Genomic DNA, 24,175 nt, shown 5'->3' with positions numbered 1-24,175 from the left:
CTAAAAACCTAGTCAGATATGTATTCCAGATTTCAAACAACTATTTCCAAAAATATTAAGTTCTTCATCAGGGTATCTTAGAAATACTGTACATGCTGAGAATAAGTTAATATCTTTTGGTACATAAGAAATACTGGGGGAAGCATTACAGAATGTTACATCACAGAAAACAATATCCTCTCTCAAGAATTTGATCAACATAGGGAAAAACCACTTATCTTTATTTTGATGTACAATGATTAAAAATAGTAATCACAATAATGTAAAACACAATAGTAACAATTCATATTTATGAGATGTAGTTTAATTTAATCAAGAGGGAATGAAAAATTCATAAAATATTTAGTCAAACAAAAATAAGCAGATTTGTAAAAATAAAAATCCAATTATTATTCGACTATACTTTCACTAAAAAGAGTTGCAGAAAAGGCTCCAAGAAAGGCAAAAATAAGAAAAAAATTCCAGCCTCCTTCCAGTACTACCCACTCTGGTATTGTTGATGTTTTTATTGTTTTAATTAACTAACACAGGTGCACTAAATATGTGCAGGCATTGTTCTAAGTATCTTGCTAATTCATTTAATCCTCAGAATAATGCTATGTTAGTACATATTATACTCTTTTACAAATAGGAAAACTGAGGCAGAGAAGGGTTAACTAACTTGCCCAAAGTCAAACACCTAGTAAGTAGTAAAACAAGGATTTGAACCCAGATCATGTAGCTCAGGGGCCAGCAAAGTTTTACTAAAGTTTTACTGAAACATAGCCACACACATTCGTTTTCATATTATCTGGCTACTTTCACTCTACAATGGCAGAGTTTAGTAGTTGCAACAGAGACTATGTGGCTGGCAAAGTCTAAAATACTTCCCATCCAAAGTAGCTTGCCAAAGCTTGCCAATCCCTGGTCTAGTCCTACATAATCTCTAGCAGTTAATAGAAATATACCTTCCAACGACTCAATCCCAGTTGCTTGTGCCAGTAAATCTTCATGTCTTGCAACAACCTGAAAATCAAAAACAAATGATTAGCTTTTGCTCTGTTAGATATTTTTCCTTGTAACCACAATGTAGAATGGAAGGTCTCGCTTGGAGTAGAAATGAGGCAAATACAAATACAAAAGAAAAAAACACAGGTTTTTAAGGTGTGTCTGAGATGAGTTATAAGCAGGAACACACATACATTTACAGTTCAACACAGAGCAAGAGGAGTTAAAGCCTTTTCTTAGCCCTGTCTTAGTCTGTTTGGACTACAAACACAAAATACCTTAGACTGGGTAATTTACAAACAGAAGAAATTTTTATTGCTCACAGTTCTAGGGGTTGGGAAGTCCAACAACAAGGCACTGGCAAATTCAGCATCTGGTGAGAACCCATTCCTCATAGATGGTACCTTGTATCTATCTTCACATGGTGGAAGGGGCAAACAAGCTTCCTCGGGCCTCTCTTAGAAGGGCACTAATCACCTCCCAGAGTCCCTAGCTTTTAATACTATCATATTGGAGATTAAGTTTCAACATATGAATGTTAGGGGAACACAAACATTCAGGTAAGCCCCTTGCTATCTTAATGAAATGCACAAGTGGAGTTGTGCCAAAAAATGTACAAAACCAGCTCATTGTTGCCACACCATTACTATGTTTTCCCTTTAAAGAATATTTTCAAACATCAGGTTCTCTTTGTTCTTGAATTTGATTCAGCACCACCAAGGCCACATCCTACTCTGGAAAGATACAGCACTCAGTGCTCACCTATACCTGAACATCTCTCTGCTTCCAGTTTCCCAGTGTCACACACCCACAGCAAATCCTTTTCCCTATAGATGTTTGATACTTTTATGAAAATTAGGGCACTGCAGATGGCCAGAACAAAAAAACCAAGAAGGTTACAAGTTAAAGGCCACATGCAAGAGATTCCCAGAAACATCAAGAAATCATTCAAATCTTTAGAATAATGCAGGAATCCTTATTATTGTGTGCCTTCTATTCCAACGAATATGAAGTTTCATGTCTAGTTTGCTGACTGAAGTTCTTAATCACCAAAGATTAATTCACTGGAACCCCTAAATCCTCCACTTTGTCCTGTTACAGATATCACTGTCATTCTGTCAAGTATCTTTCTCTCATATCTACTCAAAGTATTACCCTTGGTCATCTCAGTCTGTTACTTGTAAGGTTCCCAGAAGATGTCCAAATTTTTCCCAGTCTACGGATACGGTCCTCAATATGTCCATCTTAACAAGACAAACTTTCTTAAAATTATCTATTCTCTTTTATCACTAGTAATACTTTGGTAAGGTTAAAAAGCCTGAAACTATAGTTTCATAGACTCCCTTGCAACCAATTAAATGATTTTTCCAAGAGTTGTGGAAGACAAGAGAGAGGAAAGCTAGGCCAGGCACGGTGGCTCACACCTGTAATCCCAGCACTTTGGGAGGCCGAGGTGGGTGACTCATTTGAGGTCAGGAGTTTGAGACCAGCCTGGCCAACATGGTGAAATCCTGTCTCTACTAAAAATACAAAAAAATTAGCCACGTGTGGTGGTGCACGCATGTAGTCCCAGCTACTTGTGAGGCTGAGGCACAAGAATCACTTGAACCCGGGAGACAGAGGTTGCAGTGAGCTGAGATTGCGCCACTGTACTCCAGCCTGGGTGACAGAGCAAGACTCTGTCTCAAAAAAAAAAAGAGAAAGAGAGAGAGGAAAGCTTACTGTTTCAGCTAGTAATAAAGGTTCTGAGACCTGAGAATTTAGACACAGTTAAGAGAACCACATTGACCACTCCAGTATTTAGTCATCAGGTATCTAGAAGCAGAATTTTAGCACTGGCATGGAAGGTAAGAACAGGTACTTCCAGGCCTCTGTATTGTATCTGTGGTAGTTCCTTCAACTCAGTCCACTAGCTATTCACCCAACAATTTTATAAGTATCCAAACTCTCTGTATGAAGTGTCTTTCTTAGAGTGATTTCTAGTTCCTGCACTAAACCCTAATAGTAAATATTTTACAGTTTTAGACATCTCACTGATATAGACTACTGAGACTCCCAGACTTCCTCTACTTCACATCCTAGGCTACTATAACTTCTCTCTCTCTCTCTTTCTTTTTTGAGACAGAGTCTTGCTGTTGTTGCCCAGGCTTGAGTGCAACGGCACGATCTCGGCTCACTGCAAGCTCCACCTCCCAGGTTGAAGTGATTCTCCTGCCTCAGCCTCCCAAGTAGCTGGGATTACAGGCACCCGCCACCACGCCCAGTTAATTTTTGTATTTTTAGTAGAAATGGGGTAGTGCCTGTTGGCCAGGCTGGTCTGGAACTCCTGACCTCGTGATCCTCCCACCTTGGCCTCCCAAAGTGCTGGGGTTACAGGCATGAGCCACTACACCTGGCCTAAACGTGTTTTCTAAGTATCTGCCAATAAAGATTGAAATCAAATTATATATAATCAGACTTTTAGAGTTAAAATGACCTTAGAAGTCATCCCAGTCCTATCTAAGCCACTCAAAGAAACTAAGACACACAAAAAATCAAGTGGATATGTCTCAGGTTATACCAAATCTATGTTTCCTGGTAAACGATTGATGTTTCATACATACGTTCATTCATTTAAATATGTATTAAATACCTACTCTATCAAAGGCAACACTAGAAATTATACCATAAAATCTCCCTATAAAAATTACACAATTTTAGGAGAGGAAGGAATCTTCAAAGTTATCTACTACAGTCTCCTCTTCCTCTTGCTTATTCCAACCCATCTGATAGATTAAAAAACAAACAAAAAAGCTAGACTTAAAGACATTAAGTGAGATTAAAGTCAGTTAACAGCATAGCTAAAAGTAGGACCCGTCTCCTAACTTCTCATATTGTATCCTACTCAGAATAACATTTATCAACTTTCTGTAATTTCAGCAAATGCTACATTTTGTGCTTATAAAGTATGAATTGCCAATGTAACATCCCAATTTTTTCTTATTCACATTGTTTTACTTCCAAAATTCCATTTTCTATTATCTTTATCGAACACATCCTATTTTTTGCCCACTAAATTCGTTGCACAGCAGTTAAGGTGGTGAACAGGAAGTATGAATGAAAGGCTTTAGTGAGGTGGTATATTAGTTTTTTAACAAACAAAAAGTGGTTTACAGAAAATTTCAAAAATTTACTTTGAAAAATAAGTCACACTGGTTAAGTATGCACTTCTTCATGTAAATATGCATTTGTATTTAATAAGATTACAAAAATGCTAAATTATCACTTTAGGCTAAATATCCATAGGGACCCTGAAAATCAGAATTACCTGTAAGTGTAGTTCTTTGTCCAACTGACTGATTCCTTGGGCAAGTTTTGCTAGTTGTTCAGCAATTACAGCTTGATGAATAGATTGAGAAGTGTAAGTCTTTACATCAAAGCCTTCGTTTAAAAAGTCACTATAACACTCTGGATTGGGGAAAAATAAGGAAAAGTCCTTAATTACCCTGTACTAAACCAGTTATTAAACAACAGAACAATGATAATCATAATTAACATATTTTGATCCCATACTCTGAACCACTCCACTACACTGCTTAATGCTTACTTTTATCATGACCCAAAAAGAAGTATAACATTGAGAAAGAGATTAAAAACATAACTACTGGCCAGGCGCAGTGGCTCACGCCTGTAATCCCAGCACTTTGGGAGGCTGAGGCGGGTGGATCACCTGAGGTCAGGTGTTCAAGACCAGCCTGTCCAACATGGTGAAACCCCGTCTCTACAAAAATACAAAAATTAGCTGGGCATGATGGCAGGTGCCTGTAATCCCAGCTACTCGGCAGGCTGAAGCAGAAGAATAGCTTGAACTCGGGAGACAGGTTGCAGTGAGCCGAGATTGTGCCATTGCACTCCAGCCTGGGTAACAGAGCGAGACTCCATCTCAAAAAAAACCAAAAAACAAAAAAAATAACTACTAGCTATAACTATTAATGCAACACAACAAGATCATTGCCAGTGAAAAGACAACAGGAAAATTGGCTATATATATAAAATATTTATGGCCTCAGATATCTCTAGATCAATACACAAATACTGTTATAGCAAAGTGAATCTGGAATTGTAGTAACAATATGAAATATAAATTTATAGGTGTTACTGAAATTTAGGATTTATGAGTGAAATACGTTAACGGAAAGAAAAGTTGTTTAAAATAGGCCCCTAATAGACAGAAAACAGAAGTAATTCTAGATGTTAAAAAGATATCCCTCAATATAGAAATCCACAAATCTATGGATGAAAGAAAAATTAAGAGAATTGAAAGTTAAAAATAGATACCCAGAAGGGAGCTCATGGTAACCATGTACCAAATCTCCTAATGATATAGTAGATACAATTAAAGCTGCCTTCGGAGAGATGATGAAACAAGCAAAATAGAGTACTTATAAGAAAACCTAAATTGTCTACATCCGCTATAATGTATGCTCCAAGAGGGAAAGAAGGTCTTTGTTTTGTTTGCTAACTCATCTTCAGTGTCTGAACAATACCAGACACATGGCACGTTCCATGAATTAACAAATCTATACATCAGCTGATAGTATCATTCTGGTAACAACAACAACAAAAATAAAGTCTCATACTCTTGATTACTCTTAAAATGTAGTGGAATGAAAGAAGGAAACTGCTACTTGGCTACTTTTAAGTCTGAGAACCACATTTCCTTCTAATTTGCCAAGTGCTTCTCAGAACTAAGAATCCTGTCAGCCAGACAAATGAAAAAAGCCCTTCCAAGCAAAGGGAAGGCTCAGCAGTGGCAAATGCCATGGCATATTTTGAGAAATAAGGGGAATACTGATTTCAGTGTGTCTAGATCGTAGCACGTGTATATTGGGCAGAAATGGTAAAGAATGACAGATGTGGTTCCAAAGGTTGGAGGGCAGTTTGAAAAGAGGTTTGTAAGACATTCAAAATGTTTAACCATATCTCGTTTAAGCCAAGAAACTGCACTATCCGCTTTATGTTCCAAAACAATAATCCTGGCAGCTGTATAGAGGATGATGGAAAAAGGATTAGTCACACAGCAATGTGCTGAAGTTGCCTCTTGCGGCTCTTGAGCACTGACTGTTACATTTTCAGGAATTCTGTGAGCCAGTTGACCTTTCACACAGATATCTTAAAATCTACGATGGTGAGAGTATTTACACCATGGCAATCAGCAAACACTACAAAATCAGGGCTTTTTCTATTTTCCCACAAAGCCAATTAACAATATACCCAAGAAATACAACCACAGAGGCCAGTAAAGTACTATGTTAACAGCCTAAGTGACATAATGAAGGCCTGAATAAGACCTGAATAAGTGGCACTAAGAACGTCAAAAGTGACAAATTTGACAAATATTCACACTGCATAGGATGTAGGACTTACTGACAAGCTGAAAATGGGTGATCAGGTAAAACAAACAAGGATGATTCCCAAATTTCTTGATTAAGTAACTGATATAGGAAATTTAGTTTTACACTAAGTTAGACCACTAGACACTGAACACACAAAGACGAACATAAACCTCTGCCTCCAAAGAATTCATAATTTACAAGGGGAACAAGCACACATTTACCTAACAACACAGTAAACACAGATACAGAGACTACCAGAGGAAAAGATTAGGCGAGAATAGAAAAAGTGATTCCATTTCATTTTTTCACATGTAAAACTTGTACTATTTGTTCATATGTAGGATTTCATGTGTATTATAGAACTGGCACTACTTGTTTACTATCAAAATAGAAATGTCCATACAGGTTATGGAACGGCATATCATAATAAAATTAAGATAGAAATGTCCAGTAGGCAGTTAAAAATATAGTTTTATAATTCAGAAGACAGGTAAAGATCATACTGAAACCACAGAAAAGACCAGATGATTTAGGAAAAAAAGTTTTAGAATGCACAGAAAGGCAGAAAAATGAGGAAGATAGGAAAGTTGGGGGTGGAGAGAGAAAATGAAAGCAATCAAAGAGACTAAAGAGTGCTCAGGGAGAAAGAAAGAGAAACAAAAAAGAATGGCAAAAGCCAAAAGAAGGGATAAAGAAAGTTAGTAGTAGTAGTATCACAGGGCTTACAAAGATCAAACACAACAGGATGTGGCATTTGAGGGCTTACAGCCTTTAAAGAGATGAATTATATAATGCTTCTCTTTTATAGTTTCCTCATTCCCATAGGAGGCATATCATAAACACCTCACCAATTTTCATACTATGCATCTGTGCTCACCAAGCCTATCAATTCGATACTGTCATTAGCCAAATCCCTAATACAGTGAATCAAAGTTTCTGCTGGAAATGCTTACTTCCTCAGGAATGTTGGGGGTGGGAGGGGTAACAGAGACAGCTTAATTCAGAACAAACTGAACTGACAAGTATCTACAGGAACCTGGAAAAGAGCACTTAGAGAATTAAGAATTTTTTAAAAGCACAGCACCCATAAACCACATGAGAAAAGTATTTCAAGAAAGGAATTAAATGCTATTACAAGTTAAAGGAAAGGACCAAAAAAGTGTCCATTTGTCGTATGTGCAAGAAAATCATTGGAAACCTTGCAAAGTTATTTCAATGGCATAGATTGAGGGTGACTGAGTCCCTAGGAAACAGGAAGAAAAAATCCAGAGCAAAGTAGGAGGGACTATCCTTAGAAAGGAGCAGAGACTCGGCTGGGCATGGTGGCTCACGCCTGTAATCCCAGCACTTCGGGAGGCCAAGGTGGGCAGATCACGAGGTCAGGAGTTCGAGACCATCCTGACTTAATACGGTGAAACTCCGTCTCTACTAAAAAATACAAAAAAATTCGCTGGGCATGGTGGCGGGCGCCTGTAACACAGCTATTCGGGAGGCTGAGGCAGGAGAATGGCGTGAACCCGGGAGGCGGAGCTTACAGTGAGCCGAGATCGCGCCACTGCGCTCTAGCCTGGGCGACAGAGCCAGACTCCGTCTCAAAAAAAAAAAAAAAAAAAAAAAAAAAAAAAAGAAAGAAAGGAGCAGAGACTCCACTTCTGTTGCAATTGAAAAGGCAAGGGGAAAAAGGTGCAACGGATGGTTATAGGTTGAAGTTAAATTTATCGCTTTGATGGGCAAGAAATGGAGAAAGTTCACATTTAATGGCTCCTTTTTTTCTCCCCAGGGAAGCTGAAAGTCATTTGTTGAGCTTGAAGGAAAAGGTTTGAAAAGGATAAAGAAGATTTAAATAATCACTGTGGAGAACAGCAGAGAACCAAGGAGGAAAATACAGAAGGCAGAACTGAAGACTATTTACCCTCCAAGAACTGATTACAATTCCTGAAATACACCCTACTGAAACATATATCCAGTGTTTGGACTGTATTGTCCCTTCCACTGTTCACCTGGGGAAGTCCTATCTACAGTTTAAAACGTCTCCACCTAGAAAGCCTTTTCTGACATTTCCTAACCAGTTCCCAACCCCCAGTTATCATTCTCCTCTATATTAATGCTCTACTTTATACACAATCCAATTGCTATCTTACATCACTGTATTACAGCACCTACCTTAATAGTCCTACAAGATTATTTCCTCTACTAGATGGTGAACTGCTTGAGGGCAAGAATTGCACATATATCAGGAGCAATTGCAAATATATCAGGGTCTCTGCCTTGTATCTTAATTTACATTCAGTTTAATCAAGTTTTAGACAGAGACCCTGACCTAGTTTCCAACACAAAATAGTTCAGAAAACATCATTGCTTTTGACAAAAGTACATACATTATCATGAGAAAGCATGTAATTCAGGATGACAATAAAATATTCAACAGTCAGAGAAAATAAACAACAATTTAGAACTTTATTTCATTTATTACCCACTTTGGTCTTCAAATGTGTTCATGTGCTTCTAACTGCGACGATCACTTTAAAAAACATTCTGCACCTACTGTATGCAAGATACTGCTATTCACATTGTGGGATATTAAAAAAAAGTTCGCCATACAGAAGAGATTTTAAAAAGTATACAAATGATTTTAGTACAAGGTAGAATGCGATGGCCACTAGAGAAAAAATTAAAAACAGGTGAAAAGGGCTTTATTCTTATGCTTATAAATTTGAACTTTAAATTCTGAAGGATAAGAGATTCGGGCATGGTAACTGGATTGACACAACTGAATATGCTTTTCAGGTATATCTAACTTTTCTTATTTTGGGCAACTTCTCTCCAAACTGACTAGCAATAAATCTGACTGCTAGATTCTGTACAAATGGTTAATCCCAACCTGAACGAATGCCTCAAACCTTCTCCCACGTCTCACTGTGGATAACTGCCTCATAAAGGAGTGGGAAAAAAAAAACCGGCTGCGAGAGGGGTGACCTGTATAGTCCATTTGTTAAAGGAGTAGGCGTTTCCAGTTCTACTTTAAAACAAGGCCCTACTTCATCATGCGTCTGCCGTCTGTTCTAGATCTTACACTTTTGAAGAGCTCGAACGCTACACCCGTTCAAGAACTGCGGCAGCAGCCCGTGGCTGCCAACGCGGGCCACAGGGTTTGGTCTCCCTAAACTTCAGGGAAGCTGGAGGCATGGGGGGGGTCGAGTTGAAATGAGGAGCAAACAGAAACAGGTGTCCCCAAGACACCGGAAAAGAGGGAGCTAGTCCCATAGGAAACAGGTTGGCTAGAACAGTACCCAAGCCAGGGGGCCGGGCGGAGGGGAGTGGTCACGTCCAGACTGGAAAACTTTCTGCAAAGCAACGGGTTGGGTCCACCTCGCTGTCCAGGTGCGGCGCAGCGCAGACCCCCAAACCCACGACCTGGTCAGACCCCGTCTCCTTACCGTCCTGCAGAAGTTCCCGGACTGTCGCTGCAGCAGCTCCAGAACCTCGAGCCCCGAGGCCAGCCACAACGACGCTGCCGTCGCCACCTTCCATGTTGGCAGGTGCCGGGTTGATGTCGTCAGCGGCAGAATGGCCCCGCCCAGGTGGTGACGCAGAATCTCGGCGCCGCCCGACCAACCAGCCCATGGCTCCAGGCCGGCCTGGCGAACTGACTTACCCCGCAGCTGGGCTAAGCCTGGCTAGGAGCCGGGTGGTTACTCAAGCAGTGGGCGCCCGGGGTCCGAGTGCTCTGCGCCCAGCGCACCGAGGGAGCCAAGGCCGTCCGGCCGGCGCTTTCCGCTGTCTTTAGCAGCAGCTCTGGGCCGCGCCTCCTGGGCTGGCGTCGTGCCCTGGCCAAGGAGAAGGTGGGCACCGGAACGTGGCCGCAGCGCCTATCTGTGAAGCAAGTATTAAACCTCAGAACAGGGGCCGTGCGGCGTAAGGCAGGAGAGCAGAGCGGAGGTTTCAGGGAGCTTGGTTTGCCCTCCACACTCACAAGAGTCAGTCGTTAGTTGCTACACAGCTGTATCTGTCCCACCCCTTGACTGGCACTCCTGGGGTAATAAAAGCCGGAAATGCTTGGGAAGAAAAATTGCTGGGGATGAAGAGTGAAGAGAATTAGGGAGACTCGATGAAGAAGGAAGACTGAACCATAAAAGGACAAATAAAACTCACTGTCTCTACCCTCCTTCCTTCCCTGAGACCTTTGACCTTTTGCCTTTTCTACCTCTTCCTCACTTTCAGCCACATGTCAGACTTTTTCTTAATTACAAACTGATAAATTGTCTGTATCTCAACTAACGGTATTGAGGCTGTAAGAGCATCAGGTTGGTTCCCATTGTATCTTCTCAGCTAATACGTTCGCATTTTTGACCTAGATTTCTTTCTTCTAAGATAAATACTGATAAATTAACAGGGTCAATCAACCACAAGTATGCAAGAAAGTCTTAAGCTTCTTCGCAAAAAGAAACTGTAATATGACTTTTTCATTTTCTACAGTAGGTATGTATCCAGGAAACCAATTTTGTCCAGTTCCAGAGCTACATGGTTTTCTACATTCTGTTTCAAAAAGGTGCTACTGCTTATCCTGTGTTTATCGCTGTTCTAAGTATTTTATAAATCTAAATGCATTTCATACTCATAACACCTCAGGTAAGCAAGTCTTAATGCTACACTGCATTATGCTCTCTTTGTCTCAGAGGATTTTCCCTAGTATGTAAGATCTTAGTCATGATGGGAATAGGAGTGATTCGTTCATTACTTGTGAATTAGGAATTATTTTTCCTTCCTTGACTTTATTCCCCACAGTGGAAGATTTTAGAACAGTGAATAATATTCACTCATAGAGTGAAAGTTTTGACCCCTCTACTCTGCATGCTCTCATGAGTTTACAAACATAAGACTCAATCCATATCCTAAAAGGAGCTAATAGGTAAGGCAGGAACCCATTTAAACAAACAATTGTACCAGGTGCTTTGGAATCTTTGGATTTACTTATTCCAGTAATTCCAAGCTTAGCTGCACATTGAAATCACCTGAAGAGCTTTAATAAAAACACTGATGCCTGCATTCTGAGCCCAGACATTTGGATTTAATTGGTTTAGGGTATGGCTTGGGCATCCTAACTCTTAAAAGCTCCCCAGTTCATTATAGTATACAACTAAAGTTGAAAGCTACCGATTGTTTTGTTTTGTTTTCTTTTGTTGAGTTGGGATCTAGCTCTGTCACCCAGGCTGGAGTGCAGTGGCAGGATCATGGCTCACTGCAGCCTCAACCTTCTGGGCTCAAGGGATCCTCCTGCCTAAGCTTCTAGAGTAGCTGAAACCACAGGTGCTTGCTGCTACGCCCAGCTAATTTTTATAATTTTTTTAGAGATGGGAATCTCACTATATTGCCCAAGCTGGTCTGGAACTCCTGCCTTGGCCTCCCAAAATGCTGAGTTTACAGGTGTGAGCCCAGCCCCCTGAAAGCTACTGATTTATTCTTTAAGCAAATAAATATTGAGGCCTTCTTCTGTATGCCATTTACTATGACTGCAGGAGTGGATAAAAATGAAATAATTCTTGCTAAAATAACTAATAACCTTGTTGGCATTGCACCCTTTATTTTTGCCTTACTTTGATGTTTAAGATACCTATCCCCTCCTTCCTTCATAATGGTCTCTCTCTTGGTTTCTGAGTATCACTCTTTAGGTTTATTCCTCCCAGCTCCAAAGTTCATCTTCAGTCTTTGTTGCTCTCCCCTTTTCCTCTGTTACTTAAATATTGGTTCTTCCAGCAGTTTCTTGCAAGATCCTGACATCCTTAAGTACCTTGGCTATTTTTAATTTCAACTCTTTGCCTAAAGGTTAAAGACTCTAAAGTTTGAGCAATTAGACTGTTCTAAAGTTGGCCCATATCCGATTCTTTTTTTTTTTATTTTTTTCTGTTTCATTTTTCCTTCATACATACCTGTTTCTAAATTACTAAGGCCAAAAACTGGAATATGAAAAGTAACCAACACTGTGAAATGGTAAGATTTTAAGTATAGCAAATATAAAACATTTATAAATGCCATAATTTCATCACTTGTACCTGTACCTCTTGGGGTATAAAAGTGATTTAGAATGTAATTGTAGAATTATAATTGAAATTTTCACTAGATAATATCACATTAAAATTTTTAAAAATAATTAACGTTTGTTTATCTTCTGATTCGCAGACAACAGGATTCAAGAATTACAATAAAAGCACCAGGATATCTTTTGAAACACTGACTACTTAGAGTTGTTCTATTAATGCCATTTAACTTTCCTGAATAAAACAAGATATTTCCAAATGCTAGTCGAGTATTATATATAAAATAAACCAAATTTCTTGGCTCACCAATCCCAACAAAGTAGCATGTAAAAAATTGTTTAAATAACCTGAAAACTTACAACATGGTAAACTAGGGAAAAATATCGTTTTCTAAATCTTGTTTTTCCACAACTATCTTGGGTAGTTTTCCACATCTATTTATCTTACAAATAGAGGCAGCGTTCTATAGTATCATATTGGATACTGTGGAAAGAAGCTATTAATAAAAAAATTTCTGAGCCCACAAGCCTGATAAAAAATATACATTGTTGGCAGTTGAAATTGTTAGAATGGAATTAATATAGTGAAAGCATATTTTCTCTATACAAGCTTACTGTCTTTTTCAGATTTGAAACAAATCTGTATTAATGAAGAGTGACTGCATGCAGACCACAATATGTCAAGAAAGAAAAAAAGATCCCATAGAAATGTTTCATTCTGGACAGCTGGTAAAAGTCTGTGCCCCAATGGTTCGATATTCAAAGTAAGTGTTGCTAAATGGTTAATGAACTAAGATGAAATTTCCCTTTTATGCTCTGACTTTTTAAAAGTACTATAAGACCACCAGCGTATGGGAACTTCAAACTCCTACCTTTGGAATCATGATTTAGAATTGAGTCATGATGCTAACGCTTGCCTAGTATATATGTGATCCTGAGTAAACAACCTCTCTGAGCTGCACTTGTTATATATCTATAAAAATGGTGGTGGTTGTAACTCCTACCTATAAGTATATAGTGTATATTAAATAGATACAAGTATTGATGTGTAGATTTTTATGTGAACTTAAGTCTTGGGACAAATAGTGCAATTACTGGGTCCTGAGGTAGTGGTGTGTTCAGTTTTCGAAGAAATATTTCTTGGTATCTTTTGCTCATCTTCTAATTGGATTGTTTGCTCTTTTACTATTGAGTTGTTTTTTTAAAAAAGTTTGTTATAAAATAATATACGTAACATAAAATTTACCTTTCATTTTTAAGAATACAGTTCAGTAGTGTTAATTACATTCACATTGTTGTGCATCTGATCTCTAAAACTCTTTTCATCTTAGAAGATGGAAATTCTATACACATTAAACTGTAACTCCCCATTCCACTGTTCCCTACAGCAGCCCCTGGCAACCATTATTCTACTTTCTCCCTCTATGAATTTCACTACTCTAGGTACCTCATATAAGTCTTATACGTATTTGTTCAAAACTGGTTTTGCTAATATTTTATGCAGCATAACATCCTCAAGGTTCATTCATGTTGTAGCATATATCAGACTATTGTTCCTTTTAAGGCTGAATAATGTTCCATTTTATGTATATTTTGTTTATCCATTCATCTGTTGATATCCATTCATATATTAATAGAACACAAGATAACTTCCACCTTTTGGCTATCGCAAACAATACTTTCATGAACTATGGGTGTACAAATACCCATATACAAATACCCATGGTTCATAACAGGTCTCTGAAACCTTGCTTTCAATTCTTTTTTGACTATGTACCCAGAAGTAGAATTGCTGGATCATATGGTGATTCTATGTTTAATTTTTTGAGCAGCTACTATACTGCTTTCCATAGCAGCTGCACCATGTTACCTTACCAGCAGCAGTGAACAAGAGTTTTAATTTATCCACATCCTCATCAACACTTGTTATATTCTGGGAGTTTTGTTTTTTTTATTATTATAATCATCCTAATGGGTATGAAGTGGTATTTCATTGCAGTTTTAATTTGCATTTCCCTAATGATTAATGATGCTGAACATCTTTTTGTGTGTTTATTGGCCATTTGTATGTTGTCTTTGTATAAGTATCTATTCAAGTGCTTTTATCCATGTTTTCTTGTTTTCTATTGAGTGCTGAGAGTTATTTATATACTCTAGATATATATTCTGCTTTGTCAGATATGTGATTTGCACATATTTTCTCCCTGTATATGGCTTGTCTTTTCATGCTCTTAACAGGATCTTTTGCAGAACAAAAGTTTCATTTTAATGAAGTCTAACATCAATTTTTTCTTTTGTAAATTGTGCTTTTGATGTCAAGTATAAGAAACCTTTATGTAGCTCCAGATCCTGAATATTTTCTCCTCAGTTTTTTTCCCTAAAAGTTTTATAGTTTTATGTTTTGCATTTAAGTCCACGATCAATTTTGCATTAACTTTTATGTAAGTGTGAGGCTTAGGTTAGGTTGCCTATGGGTATCCAATTACTCCAGCACCATTTTTGAAAGGCTGTGGGCCAGGCACAGTGGCTCACGCCATCAAATCCTAATTCCAGCACTTTGGGAGGCTGAGGTGGGCAGATCATTTGAGGTCAGGAGTTCTAGACCAGCCTGTCCAACATGGTGAAACTCCATCTCTACTAAATACAAAAATTAGTCAGCATGGTGGTGCATGCCAATAGTCCCAGCTGCTGGGAGGCTGAAACAGGAAAATCGCTTGAGCCTGGGAGGTGAAGGTTGCAGTGAGCCAAGATCGCGCCACTGCACTCCAGCCTGGGCAACAAGAGTAAAACTCCGTCTCAAAAAAAATAATAAAAAAAAGAAAGGCTGTCTCTCCTCTATTTAATTATTTGCTTCTTTATGAGAAATCAGCATTTTCTATTTTGTTCCATTGATCTTGTATCTTTTTCCCTGCCAATACCACAGTTTTATTATATAGCTCTATAATATGTCTTGAAATCAGGTAGACTGGTTCTTCCCAATTTATTTACTTTTTCAAAATTGTTTTAGCTATTCTAGTTCCCTTGCTTTACAAATAAATTTTAGAATGACCTTGTCTATCTCTGCAAAAAACCTTGCTGGAATTTTCATAAGAACTGTGTGAAACCTATACCTCAACTTGGGAAGAATTGACTTTCTTACTGTGTTGAGTCTCCCAATCCATGAACACAATATGTCTTTCCATTGATTGAGATTTTCTTTGATTTCTATCATCAGTTTTGTGTAGTTTTCAGGTTACAAGTTCTGTACATGTTTTATAAGACACCTGGGTTTGTTTTGAGCATGTTTGTAAATAGAATTTTTAATTTTTGGTGTTCACATGTTTATTGCTAGGACATAGAAATAGATTTTTGTATGTTGATCTTATATCCTGAAAACTTGCTAAACTCACTTGTTGGTTCTAGTTTTTTTGTAAATTCCTTCAGAGTCTATAAACAACCATGTTATCTGCAAATAAGGACAGTTGGATTTCTTCCTTTTGATCATGTGCCTTTTGTTCTTTATCATGCCTTCTTGCACTGACTAAAAGTTTCAGTGCTGTGTTGAATAAGGGTGATAAGAGCAGACTTCCTTACCTTGTTCCTGTCTAAGGCAAAAGTGTTCTGTAGGAATTTTATGGATGTACTTTATGAAACTGAGGAAGGTTCCCTCTACTTCTGGTTTTCTGAGAGTTAGCTTTTTTTTTTTTTTTTTTTTTACTATGTATGGGTATTTTGTCAAATGCCTTTTCTGCATCTACATGATCATGTGCTTTTTATTATTTAGCCTGTTAATATGATGGATTAGATTAATTGATTTTGATTATTGAACATTCTGTTTTAACTGGCTTTTTCTGACAACACTCCAGCAGGGAATGATTAGGGGAGTGATGCCACCTCATTACTATCTGATAGAAGTCCTTCACTTGGCCTCCTTCAGCATCTGGTGGGTGAGGAGCTCCTCATTACTGCTGGACAGGGATGAGAGTTACAGTTCCCCATGGTGAGGGTAGCCTCATATATGCTGGGCAATAATGAAAGTCCTGGCTCTCCACTATGCCTCCTCTGAAACCACACCAAGCAGTGAGGAAGAGGAGTGCTTCATTACTGCTGGCAGGCATGGAAGTCCAGGCTCCCCTTGTGGCCTCCACTGATACCACTGGGCTGGGAGTGACCTCACTGGCCACCAGAGATGAAAGTTTCAAATCCTTACCTGGCCTTCTCGGACATCATCTCAGTAGAATGTTGGAGCACCTTGTTAACAGCCTTTAGAGGGTAGAAGTCTAGGATTCCCACTTGGCCTTTGCTAATGGAGATAAAGCCATAGCTTTTTCTACAGTATTTGGCTGGAGTAGAACTGTCTAAAAGATTTCTGTCTTACTAGGTCAGAAAGAATATTTTCCTGGTCCCTTGGTTAGAGAAGGCTTTTGTTGGGGCTGTTTTTTTTTCTGCATCCATTGTTGTTTCCAGTTGGCCAGCTTCTTCAAGTCTAGGATATTTGAGACAAAAATAAAATCCAGAGAACTCACCACCCTGTCATTCCTCAGGTCCTGAGGTCACTAGCCTGTCTGGCCGTCTTTTCTTCACCTTTCAAAATTTTCTTGTGTTTGTTTTATATATAATATCCAGGGTTTTTAGTAATACTTAGCAGGAATAGTAGGGAAAAGTAAATATCCTCCATCTCCCCGTAGGTAGAACTTTCTCTGATAAATATTTAACAATGCACTAAAATATGTTTGTGGTGTTTCTAAATGCATAATTAAGGTTTTATATGCTCACAGGTTGGCTTTTAGGACACTAGTAAGAAAATACAGTTGTGATCTGTGTTATACACCAATGATAGTTGCCGCTGATTTTGTCAAATCTATAAAAGCCAGAGACAGTGAATTTACCACAAACCAAGGTATGTGAAACCGAGTGTACTGACTTTGTAAAACTTTTTAAATTTGTTTACAAACTCCATTATCTTGTCTAATCAGAAACAACACAATTTAGAGATTTTATGTGAAAAAGTTTTAGTTCTTTAGTGTTTTTAATAAGTATTTTTTTACCTGTTATTACTGAATGCCTTGTAAACTATCAGTGTATATACCAAAGCGTAAGGCCACTTTGAAACCCTCTCCTCTCACTAGGGCTATTAGAGTAGATGCCTGTCACACTGCCTCTAGTCTTGTACCATTCCAAACTATCCTCCAAGTGACCTATTGAAAATGTAAGTTTTCCTCATTGTTCACAAGGTGGGATCCCCAGACCAGCAGCATTATTATTATCTGGAAACTTGTTAGAAAGGGAGATTTACAGGTATACTAAATTAGAAATTCTGGATATGTGGTCCAGCAATCTGTGTTCTGAAAAGCTTTCCAGGTAATTCTGAGCTTGTTAAAGGTTGAGAACTACTGGCTTAAAGACTAAAATTTTAGCACCTGAGGATAATATACAGTTTTTCATAATCTGACCTCCAAATATATCTTCTGCAGCCTTATCTTCCTTCAGTTTCTCCCCACGCCCACTGACTTTATCCTTCAAAATTCCTAAGTTATTTTAAGTCCTTGAACCAATACCCTGTCTTCTCACACCAGACCCCTTTCTCTCTCTTGCAAACTGTAGTTTATGTTTCTTCATTCAGCTCTCAATATTTGTAGCCATGAATCTTTTTTTTTTTTTTTATCATCCTCTACTCACGTCCTCCCTGCTAAGCACAGGCTCTTATGTTGCACTTAATTCTACTGCATTATGATTTCCTCTTTATATGCCTGTTTCTCCCATTAGGTTCGGCCTCCTTGAGGGCTGTAGCTATAGAAATAGCTTGATTTGTATCCTTAGCATCTAGTACAGTGTTGGAAATATATTAGACCAATAAATGGTTGTTAAATTGAAATTCTGTAACTCTCTTGAGCTACAAAAGAGAAAGCACCTTACATCTCCATAAAGAATAAAGCAAATTCTCCTAAACCATCATAATCCTATAAATCAGTGGATTGCCATAGGAATCTTGAATCAATGCAACTAGGATGATACCAAGAAATCTGCATTTTTATAAACATCCAATGATTCTCGTACAAGTATTCCTCAAAAGAAATGTTGAAATACATCTAAAAAGAGTTCATAACACTGACCCAAGGATAAGAAAAATAAGTTCTTTAAAACATAGGAAGCTTTAATACATTTGGCTGTATTAAAATTTAAACCTTTGGGCCAGACGCGGTGGCTCATTCTTGTAATCTTAGCGCTTTGGGAGGCCAAGGTGGGTGGATCACCTGAGGTCAGGAGTTCAAGACCAGCCTGACCAACATGGCAAAACCCTGTCTCTACTAAAAATAAAAAAATTGGCTGGCTTTGGTGGCAGGCGCCTGTACTCCTAGCTACTTGGGAGGCTGAGCCAGAGAATCACTTGAACCTGGGACACAGAGGTTGCAGTGAGCTGAGATTGTGCCACTGCACTCCAGCCTGGGTGACAGAGAGAGACGCTGTCTCAAAAAAAAAAAAAAAATTTAAACCTTTATATGTAAGAGCACAAATATGCTCAAAGACAAAAAACTGAGGAGAATATTTATAACACATGATAGATAGCAATACTAATTGTTTTATAAAAAAATTACAAATAAGGAATAAGGAATGACTAATTATATATAGAAAAATGCAAAGAATATGAAAAGAGCTCACTAATTAGAATATTCAAATGTTGGATATACACGGTATGATAAGTTGTGAGGAAACAAGAACTTTTATCCATATTGGTGTATGTATATATTGGTAAACTCTTGGATGATAATTCTGTAATATCTATCACAATGTTGTATGCTAAATGCCTATTAACAATTCTACTCCTAAGAATTTACCCTATGAATATACTCAGAGCATGTGAAACAGTCTAAAAATACACTGTATGGTCCATCCATACAGCGGAATATCCCACTATAAAGAAGAAAATAGGACTGAGTACATCTCCCAGATATATCAGGAAAGAAAGGAACAGTAGGCATAGTGGTATTTATAGAATGTTCACACTTGTTTAAATTTTACAGGTATACAAAAAAATTGTTCTGGAATGCAGGTAAACTAATTCTCACCTTTGGGAAGAGGGTCTATTTTGTCAAAAGTGTTAGAATTGTTTTCATTTATCAAATTTTGTACTGTTTGAATTTTTTACTGAGTGTGAATTGCTTTTAATTTAAAATATTTTAAATTGTTTAATGTTATATTATTTGAACAGACGCTTCTTAGGCTAAAAATCGTTATTGCTCTTTTATCCTGTGCAAACATTAAAGTTTGGTGTGTGTGTGTGTGTGTGTGTGTGTGTGTGCAGGGTTTTTTCCTGTGAATTTTAACGTTGAGCTATTCATTTTGTCAGGTGATTGCCCATTGATTGTTCAGTTTGCTGCTAACGATGCAAGACTTTTATCTGATGCTGCTCGTATAGTCTGTCCTTATGCGAATGGAATAGACATTAACTGTGGTTGCCCTCAGAGGTAAAGCTCAAAGAAGTTGGAAGAATTTTCCAAGAGATTACAAAAAAAACTATGTGTGAACATGGTAAAATATCTTTCTAGTTTTCCAAAACTTAAAAAGAAAATAGAGTTACAGCCCCGGGACTCAAAACAAGAAGGAAGAAAATATAGGGAAATATAATTTAGGAACATAAATTCAAAGGTCTTTTCTGATGACTGAAACGATGTATAGACAGGTGTTTTGTCTCCCTTCACCAATAGAATTTTTATGTGGCTGTGCCTTGAATCTCATCCATAAGTAGTTATATGAGAATCTAATATTTACGGCAATCCCTAAAATGTATTTTTACTGTCATGTCAGATATGCTTGCTCTGAAAACAGATTGTTTGACTTAGGAAATCACCATATATTTCCTCCTAATTAATTCTCCTTATAAAAATACCTTATTATAATCACCTTTTCTTTCTATACCACAGTTATTTGGTTGGGTTTAAGTAACTGCGTGTTGATAGGATGTACTTAATTTGACAATAATATTTCTTTTTTTTTTTTTTTTTTGAGACGGAGTTTCCCAAATCGGAGTGCAGTGGTGCCGTCTGGGCTCACCACAACCACCGCCTCCGAGTTTCAAGCAATTCTCCTGCCTCAGCCTCCTGAGTAGCTGGGATTACAGGCATGCACCACCATGCCCGGCTAATTTTGTATTTTTGGTAGAGACGGGGTTTCTCTGTGTTGGTCAGGCTGGTCGCGAACTCCCAACCTCAGGTGATCTACCCGCTTCGGCCTCCCAAAGTCCTGGGATTACAGACCTGAGCCACCGCACCTGTCCTGACAATAATAGTTCTACTGTACTGGCACTGTAGTAGATTATCAGTAATTCAAAATGTGTCCACAGAATAAAAGCAAAGTTGTTAAGTATAGCGTAATCTAAATCAGATGAGACATATTTGTATACTCATTAGGAGAGTTAAATAAGCTGTTTAGTGGTATTGGAATGCTGTAGGCCAAAACTATCTTTCTACTATTGAGACTAATAAAACCTCATTATGTACAATAAACATCAAATTTGGAATTTTTGAAATCTGAAGTCATTGCAATTAATTACTTGAAATATTTAAACCTGTTTTGGTTGAATGACTTTTAACTTAATATTCTCACTTGCCAATGAAAACCATTTCTCCTGAGTACTTTTTGATCTGGGAACATGTTTTCCTAATCTCATATTGATCCACTTAGAAATGTTGAACCTATGAATTTTTTAAATCTGCTTCTATTCTAGATCACTAGAGAAATGGATGCACTTATATTTCATTGCTTTCAGAATTTTGTCTTCTCTTCCAGTTATTTATAATTCACTTGTTCATATGTTTGCTTTACAAAGGTGGGCAATGGCAGAAGGTTATGGGGCTTGCTTAATAAACAAGCCAGAGCTTGTTCGAGATATGGTGAAACAAGTAAGAAATCAAGTGGAAACCCCTGGATTTTCAGTTTCTATTAAAATAAGGTAAAGACAATATTTCAATCTATTGATACGATCATCCGTTACTTAGGAAATAAAAGATTATTCCTTTTGTCTGATGCTGTTAGGAGTGTCTATCCTAAATAAATTGGTAGCTGGTGTATGGAAGTGTTGAAAATAAGACATTTAGTAAAAGAATATATACCATAATTTTCATGTATAGTCCTGAAAAACTTCCTCTTGTACTTTTAACGAAAGTTAAAGCCTCCCTTTATTGTAAGTCTCACCAAACTTTCAACTTTAGCTATGTAGTATTTAATGTTAAGAAACATTACTGGTGCCAAGTATAGAAAACAGGAAAAATATTTGCACTAAAATTTCACAATGAAAAGAAAATAAACCAGGAATCAGTTTTTCCGTGACAGGTTGAAAACATACTTCTTTTTTTAAGACAGTGTCTCACCCTGTTGCCCAGGCTGGAGTGTAATGGCACGATCTTGGCTCACTGCAACCCCTGCCTCCCAGGTTCAAGCAATTCTCATGCCTCAGCCTCTCAAGTAGTTGGGATTACAGGCGTGTGTCACCACACCTCGCTAATTTTTGTATTTTTTAGTAGTGACGAGGTTTCCCCATGTTGGCCAGGCCAGTCTGGAGCTCCTGGCCTCAAGTGATCCGCCTGCCTCAGCCTCTCAAAGTGCTGGGATTACAGGAGTGAGTCACCGTGCCCAGCCTGAAAACATATTTCAAGATAAAGTATTATGTTCTCCCACTTGGCGATGGGGGCATGCACAGCAAATATTAAGGTTTAAATTCATCTGTGACAGTACTTTCATGGCTCTTTGATTTATCAAAGCCAAAGCATAGAAGCACTAGGTCTAAGATAAAACTTTTTTGTCCTTTGTTGTCAGTAGTGAAATAGCTAAATTTGAGGTCTTGAGTAGGAACTGATCCCTGAAGAAAACCTTGCTGATAATGACATATAGTAATAATATGATATAGCAAATCTAACTAATTTAGTAGATGAAATATCATTTTAGTCAGTTAATGTTAGCATTAAGATTTGTGTGCTGTGAACAGATAAATATAATTTTGAAATTGTAGGATCCATGATGACCTTAAAAGAACGGTAGATCTTTGTCAAAAGGCTGAAGCAACAGGAGTTTCATGGATTACAGTCCATGGAAGAACTGCTGAAGAAAGACATCAGCCAGTGCACTACGATTCCATTAAAATAATTAAGGAAAATATGTCTATACCTGTGATTGCTAATGGAGACATCAGAAGCTTAAAGGAAGCAGAAAATGTGTGGCAGATTACTGGGACAGATGGTAAGAAATAAATACTTGGGTTCTTTTAATTGGGAAGAAATGAGAGTGGGGAAGTAATGTTAATTTGATTTTCATTTGTTTTGTTTAACATTAAGCCATATTTTCCCATTGTACTGTTTTAAGCTAAGCAATTTATTAAAATGATGTTAAGTTTTCTACCTGGAAAAACATGGATTATCTTAACTGGGATAAATTAATTCAGTTACTTTTCTGACGCCATCATATCTAGTGACCAGTGAAGAATTTTCTAGATAGCCTGCTAGTAAAATAAAGCACCTAGAAATGAGAGTAAGTGAACTCGAGAATGATAAGAGCTAAAAGAACCCCAGAACTGCTGTGCAGTTTCATTATTTCCTTAAATTATTGGCATGCCAAGCCCTGTGATTGCTAGATGGGAGAATATAGATAAACTGAACTTTAAGCAGCCCAATTTATGACAGTCTAGATTTACCCTAAAGAAAAACTAAAGACTAACTGTTTAATGTAAAAATCTTTAAAAAATAAAGATTTCTATAAGTACATTTAAACTTTCCTGGTTTACAAAAGGTACCAAAATTAATTCTTTTGTAATTGAATTAAACATACTAATGTAATAAAGGCATCACAAAACCTTGGTGATAATACTTTTTTAAAAAAATTCTGTTTGCTTCATTGAGCTTGAACTAATAACCAGGGGTTCTTAATGTATGGACAAATATGGTGTGCTTTAATTTGTAGGTGTGATGGTTGCAAGAGGACTCTTAGCAAACCCGGCCATGTTTGCTGGATATGAGGAAACCCCACTGAAATGCATCTGGGACTGGGTTGATATTGCTCTTGAACTCGGGACTCCTTACATGTGTTTCCATCAACATTTAATGTACATGATGGAAAAGATAACTTCAAGGCAGGAAAAAAGGGTATTTAATGCTCTGTCAAGCACGTCAGCAATCATAGATTACCTTACAGACCATTATGGCATTTGACTAGACTTCCCAAATAATTTTAATATATACTTTTAGACCCACAGTGAAACCACAGGTCATATTTTGTACCTTAAACTAGTAGCTCCCAAATTTTAGTATAAAAACAATCCCTGGGAGCATTTTTTAACAATCAGTCATAGACCCCACCCTCAGAGATTCTGATTCGGTAGATCTGGGGTAGACCCAGAAATGTGCAGTTTAAAGAAAACTCCCAGTAGTTCAGACATCCTCATCATCCTAGGCAAACACTGACAAATACTGCTGTTAGTACTGTTATATAGATATTAGGGGGATGGGTAGAGTGGGAATTTTTTCCTAAAGGAATCATGTTTTATCATGTTTTTAACATTTTAAAATAAAATTTATTTCAATACTAAGAAAGTATGGCTCATGGTATCTATAAGGTAACAAGAAGTATGCAGGTGCAAAAAAGTGGTGGAACAAATACCAACATCCATCCAAAATGAAAAAGAACAGGAAATTCTGAATAGAATTGCACTCAGAACTTATCTTAAAAATTCCAATTGGTTAATGACATTAAATTTGGTACATTTCAAAACTTCTAGCTCCTCCAAAGATTGAAAGCTTAATAAATAATACCT

At 37.7% G+C, this 24,175-nt stretch overlaps 2 protein-coding genes across 7 annotated transcripts in view; one reads left to right on the top strand and one right to left on the bottom strand.

Annotated features, from left to right (window-relative positions):
- Positions 1-9,986, bottom strand: part of COG5 (component of oligomeric golgi complex 5) — a 368,980-nt gene extending 358,994 nt beyond the window's left edge. Inside the window, exons 1-3 of the mRNA XM_050785204.1 lie at positions 9,800-9,986; positions 4,295-4,434; positions 948-1,005 (exon numbers count right to left, since the gene is read on the bottom strand). Coding sequence (XP_050641161.1) covers positions 948-1,005; positions 4,295-4,434; positions 9,800-9,986 — 385 coding nt within the window. The remainder of the gene's footprint in view (positions 1-947; positions 1,006-4,294; positions 4,435-9,799) is intronic.
- A 146-nt stretch (positions 9,987-10,132) lies between these two features.
- On the top strand, positions 10,133-23,954 carry DUS4L (dihydrouridine synthase 4 like). 6 transcript variants are annotated; one of them, XM_050785222.1, is made up of 7 exons: positions 10,133-10,204; positions 13,024-13,160; positions 17,154-17,275; positions 19,724-19,841; positions 21,203-21,325; positions 22,382-22,608; positions 23,326-23,954. In XM_050785222.1, exons 2-7 carry the CDS (start codon positions 13,045-13,047, stop codon positions 23,571-23,573), a joined length of 954 nt encoding a protein of 317 aa, XP_050641179.1. In that variant the 5' UTR covers positions 10,133-10,204; positions 13,024-13,044; the 3' UTR covers positions 23,574-23,954. The 6 variants fall into 6 exon arrangements, with proteins under 6 accessions (XP_050641179.1, XP_050641177.1, XP_050641178.1 ...); XM_050785220.1 differs by lacking the exon at positions 10,133-10,204 and adding an exon at positions 10,313-10,666; XM_050785221.1 differs by lacking the exon at positions 10,133-10,204 and adding an exon at positions 10,748-10,841.
- Positions 23,955-24,175: the final 221 nt, after the last annotated feature.

This window comes from Macaca thibetana, chromosome 3, assembly GCF_024542745.1.
Source record: "Macaca thibetana thibetana isolate TM-01 chromosome 3, ASM2454274v1, whole genome shotgun sequence".
Taxonomy (NCBI): domain Eukaryota; kingdom Metazoa; phylum Chordata; class Mammalia; order Primates; family Cercopithecidae; genus Macaca; species Macaca thibetana.
This window is presented reverse-complemented; position numbering and strand designations above follow the sequence as displayed.